Source organism: Echeneis naucrates, chromosome 22 (assembly GCF_900963305.1).
Source record: "Echeneis naucrates chromosome 22, fEcheNa1.1, whole genome shotgun sequence".
NCBI classification, from domain to species: domain Eukaryota; kingdom Metazoa; phylum Chordata; class Actinopteri; order Carangiformes; family Echeneidae; genus Echeneis; species Echeneis naucrates.
Window position 1 is genome coordinate 5,674,113 of NC_042532.1, and position 4,974 is coordinate 5,679,086.

Below are 4,974 nucleotides of genomic sequence, written 5' to 3' on the forward strand. Positions count from 1 at the left end.
TTTCCAGTCAGTTTGTGGTAAACAAAGATGGTGTCTCCTCGTTTGAAGCTCAGGAAACGGCAATCCTTGCCATGGTGGTCTCTGATGGCCTGCACCCTGCTCATCAAGCCTTCACACAAAAACATGCACACACCACATATGCAGAGAGATAATGGAAAAGACATAGACACAAAGACACGGGAATAAATTAAAAATTGATCAATTAATTAAATGAGAAAGGAAAAAAAAAAAAAAAAAAAACGCTATAGAGAAAGATTTTAAATTTGAATAGGCCAAAATCTATCATGTGAGGTAATGGAGTATTAGTAGTGCAGTGGTCGCTTTTGGACTTACTTTCACACTCAGCGTCTCCACAAATCTTGTAGTCAGACAACAATCCCAGACTGATGTGAGGAAAGGTGACAAACACAATGACTGTAATCCACAGAAACAAGTAAACCTGTGAGACAGCCATTCTTAGTCTTCTGACAGGAGTGCGTCAGGAGAAAATGTCCATATCGAGGGGAAATAACTCTGGCCAGCTGTGCTGGCGTGTGGACATTGCCTCTAAGCGTTTTCTGTTAAGAAGACTCAATGGTAAATGAGAGGGTTGAGATAAGATATAAACCTAGCATGAGGATAATCATTAACTTCCAAGAGCTGCTTGCAGTCCAGAACATGATCTGATCACTCTCCACACATTTTTACCTGATGGATTCATGTCAGAGGAGAAACTCTGCAGTTCCTATTACACTAAAATGAGGAAACAAAGCAGGCGGTGATACAGCTTTTAGGAAGCCAATGACATGGACGGTAGCTGGACTTTGCACTTTTATCTAAAAGGTTGACTACACTAGTGGCGTTCATCGCTATGACAACCACCGCCGCGCACAAAAATGACGTCAACTGTTACTCCGCGTTTACGGGCAAGATGGCCGCCTAGGAAGTGAATACTTGCATCGTTTTTGGAAAATGTCATTGTTCTGGTAATCTGGAGAGCGTTTTCTTGCAATTTGACGGTTCCGTTGTGTCCGCTAAACCTTCGACGGGCTTCCAGAAGTTATCTTGTAGTTGAGACACAATGAAGTCGAACGTGGAGGAGTTGATGCCGAGGCTGCTGCCCGTTGAGTTTGGAGCCTGTTCAAAGGACCTGGACCTAAACGGAGCACCGAGAAACCCCCAGGAGTACCTCCGACAAGTGCAGTAAGTCCACCCCAGACACCCCGTTTCTGTTCAGCTCTAACGCTGCACAGACGGCAAGGGAAATGGTGTAAACATAGTGGATGGGGGCACGATTTACTGCCACATGTGCCTGCTGTTGTAAAGGGGCTGGTGCCCAGAAAATCTGCATGTTATAAACTAACACGGACTGTGAAAAGAGCTGGAGTTTTGCTTTTTCGAAAAATCGCTTGCAATGGCCTGGGTATAATTAAGACAAATAGGTTGACTGTAGAGACGCATGGGGCTAATGTTTTTCAATTTGGAAAGTAAATTAATTGCTGAAATGTTGTGGAAAGAGCTGGATCTCGTTGGCTAAAAGTCAGCTAGGAATATTTATTTGTGTGATAGTACAAACGTTTTGGCGATGTCCATGTTGATATTTTGTTTTGGTTTTGGTAGCATAATGTATCTAGTGGGCCAATGAAGAATGGGAATAACACGTTTCCTTTTCATCAGGTTGGAGGCATCATTATATCCAGAGGTGGTGGTTGCTGAGATTGACCCCAAGAAACTGAAGAAGAAGAAACAAACAGTCAATGTATCTGTGAGTAAATGTACACAATGAGGCCAGTCCATGCAATGGAGAAAATCTGTATCATTAAAGCCTATAAAAGGAGTGAAATTACAAATGCTTTAGATATTGTTATGATGCTCTGCTGAGATTAAAAATAAGAAGTTTAAAGTAAATACACGTTTGATGGTCCAATGCGGACATAAATATTTAGAATGGGTGTTTTCCTTAGTAAATACAATCAAATACAATCATTATATCTTAAACGATTAAATTAGTTACTGCTATCACATTTTTTTATGTTTACGTGTATGACATTAGCTGAGGTGAGAATTCATTCTATTCTTTTTCGTGTAAGACTTGTTTCTACTGTGCTTTAGGTGGCAGTCTGTCAAGCTGCTCCTATGGGGTTTTGCCCCAGTCTCAGTTGGCAGCAGAAGCAAGTCAGTAACTTCTCAGATGTCAGACAGGTAACAGGAAACACAGAAACTATTTCAACAGGTGCAAATCTTCAAGAACTTCAAGATTTTAAAGAATTAAAATCTCTCTGGACTGTACCATCCATCCATCTTCATCTACTTATTGGGTCATGGGGACTGTACAAAATCTATTTTTCTGTTTGATAATCAAATCAGTTCACCTACTTCACTGTGCACTTGTTTTACTATATGTTGCAATGGCAGAGCTGAATTTTGGAAGGATATACTCTGCTACAGGCCTACTGTCATGATCTGCTTTTACAGTTAAATCATTCATTTGTTCTGGATTTTGCCCTCAGAGTATCATGAAGAACAGGCAACACTGGAGCAGGCAGACTCTGGATGACAACGTGCTGATGGTGAGCTGTTGTTGCAAAATTCACACCTTTCACACACCACAGATTTTGCGTTGAATCATGTGTCTGTGTTTCACAGCCAAAGTTAACAGATGAGGAGGGCTGGAAGAGGTTCTGTTTAGGGGAGAAGGTCTATCTAGAAACAACTTCCTGTGACACAGCTGCAGAATCCGAGCCAGCACTAGACTACAGCAAGGTTGTATGATTGTTATTGTTTGAAAGAAGGCATAACATCTCCTATAATAAAACATCTATTTAACTGTCAGTTAATTGCTCTTCAACTGTCCCTTTAAAGGAAAGTAGACTGTATTCTTTTGACTGTAAAATCCTGATATATTAGTTGTTGTGAATATCTCAGTGTAAATAAGATGTTGCCAAAGTGAAAATGAAGATGAGCATAAAAGCATGTCTCTGTTCAGGAGGGCTTCCCTCCCTTCTTAAGCATCGTCAGCAGACTCAACCAGGTAAATTATCTCCACATTGAGAAATCTACGTCACACTTTTAACCAGGTGAAAAGTCTGATTTATGTGTTTTCTTCATTCCCTCTGTTGACAGTCCACAGTGTTGATGGTGCTGGAAATTCTTATCAGTTGGTTTGAAGAGAGATCATTTACTCCACAGTTGGTGAGTCCTCTGTATTTCTTCAGCTGGTTGCTGCTTCCGTGTAGCTTCAATGATACAGTCACACTGTTTTGTTGTAGGTGAAACCCTGTTTTCATTGTTTTAAATCGAAGATTGACTGTAAATCTTAAATTTCAGACCTGTTAATGGAATTTACACATAGAAGATGACAACGGGTTGGTTGTTTTAGGGTCGCTGGTTGTATGCTTTATTGGCCTGTATGGAGAAGCCTCTTTTGCCTGAAGCCCACTCCTCCATCAGACAGCTGGCCAGAAGATGTGCTCAGCTCCGCAGCACACTGGTAAGATTCAGTCATCTAACCTGTGGTACTCTGTGCTGTACCACTTTTTATTTGCTGTATACTTTGATGCTTTGCTGTAAAATATATATAACTTAGGAATACTGTATTTCTGTATAAACAACATTTAGCATTTTAAATTATTAGTCACTGCAACAGATTTTACTCTTGATGTGATGACTGAGCTTACTTTCATGCATTCATAGGAGAGTCAAGAGGATGAGAGACTGCCTGCCCTCAACCTGCTTATCTGCCTTGTTGCAAGGTATCTACAAAATAGTTGGGCTAGGTCACATCTTTTATATACCCAATGCAATGTAATGCAAACTTCTGGTGAGGCATTCTTCACAGGTCAGTCTGTCGATGCAGTACTGACATACACGGACAAAGAAATATTAATACTCACACCTACAGACAATGTAGTCACCAGATAACCTAATGTGCCTGTGTTTGGACTGTGGGAGGAAGCTGAGAGAACTTAATGTTCCTGCTGTAAGGCGTCAGTGCTAATCACAGCACCACTGTGCATTAACAAGACTAATATTTTATTTAAATTTGTCTTTTCAGAATTAAATCCACAGATTTAAAAAAAATTTAAATAAATAAAAGGCTAAAACATCTCAGAATTTTAATTGTGTGTAAGTGTGTAAACATTTATTTTAATTAATATATAATATATATATTTGTTTTCAATTTTTACTCTACAAAATATATTTTGGTACCCAGAGATGCTCAAACTTTTGCATTTAACTGTGGCCCTGTCATGTCATATTTAACTGTGGTGCTTCATCTCAAGTTACACGGTTACACTCATTTCCCTTTCTATGATCCTGCAGATACTTTGAGCAGAACGACCTGGCAGATCAGCCAGAGTGACAAGACAGCGGAGGTGTTTGTGACTGATGTCAAGAAAACATGGAGGGAGAATAAACTAGTAGAGACAGAGAAAATCAGGGGATGGAAATGAGCCTTTCCAAGTCTCAATGTGCACACATCAACCAGGGGGATGTGACAGCTCTGCGCAGGTTGGTAGGAAAGCTGAGGATGAAATAAAAGGTCATCCAATTTGTATCATTGGTCATGATTTCGTTTGTCTAAGCAGTCGTCCGTTCCTCTGTTGGTACACCTGAAGTAGCCAAAGCAACTGGTTCACTTTTACTTAGGGAAAAGGCCAATCTTTTCTTTGTGAATTACCTCCTCGAAGGATATATTAAATGTAAAATGTTTATTGTTTATTAAACTGACTTGTATAATAATTGTTTGTGTAGACATTATTCAAATCTTTCAACATCCCAGAAAAATAATATTTGTCAACACTAACAATGACTTCTTGTCAATGAATGAACAGTGTTCATTGATGCATGTGTTCTACTCAATACAAGACCAGCAGGCTCACCTGTGCAAGGCCTCTGGAAAGATTTGGTGTAATGTGTAGTCAAGAAATCAGGTTTAGTTCTCGATGATGCTAACAAGCTCCAACTCCAGCTTGTGGTGCTCGCTGGGACTTC

At 40.0% G+C, this 4,974-nt stretch overlaps 1 protein-coding gene across 2 annotated transcripts; it reads left to right on the forward strand.

The window, feature by feature from the left end:
• Positions 1-908: 908 nt before the first annotated feature.
• On the forward strand, positions 909-4,535 carry gemin2 (gem (nuclear organelle) associated protein 2). Of its 2 annotated transcripts, none has more exons than XM_029493982.1 (10): positions 909-1,182; positions 1,657-1,744; positions 2,092-2,181; positions 2,490-2,549; positions 2,626-2,745; positions 2,969-3,010; positions 3,103-3,171; positions 3,359-3,469; positions 3,673-3,731; positions 4,303-4,535. In XM_029493982.1, exons 1-10 carry the CDS (start codon positions 1,061-1,063, stop codon positions 4,340-4,342), a joined length of 801 nt encoding a protein of 266 aa, XP_029349842.1. In that variant the 5' UTR covers positions 909-1,060; the 3' UTR covers positions 4,343-4,535. The 2 variants fall into 2 exon arrangements, with proteins under 2 accessions (XP_029349842.1, XP_029349841.1); XM_029493981.1 differs by having other exon boundaries at positions 2,626-2,742; positions 2,966-3,010.
• Positions 4,536-4,974: the final 439 nt, after the last annotated feature.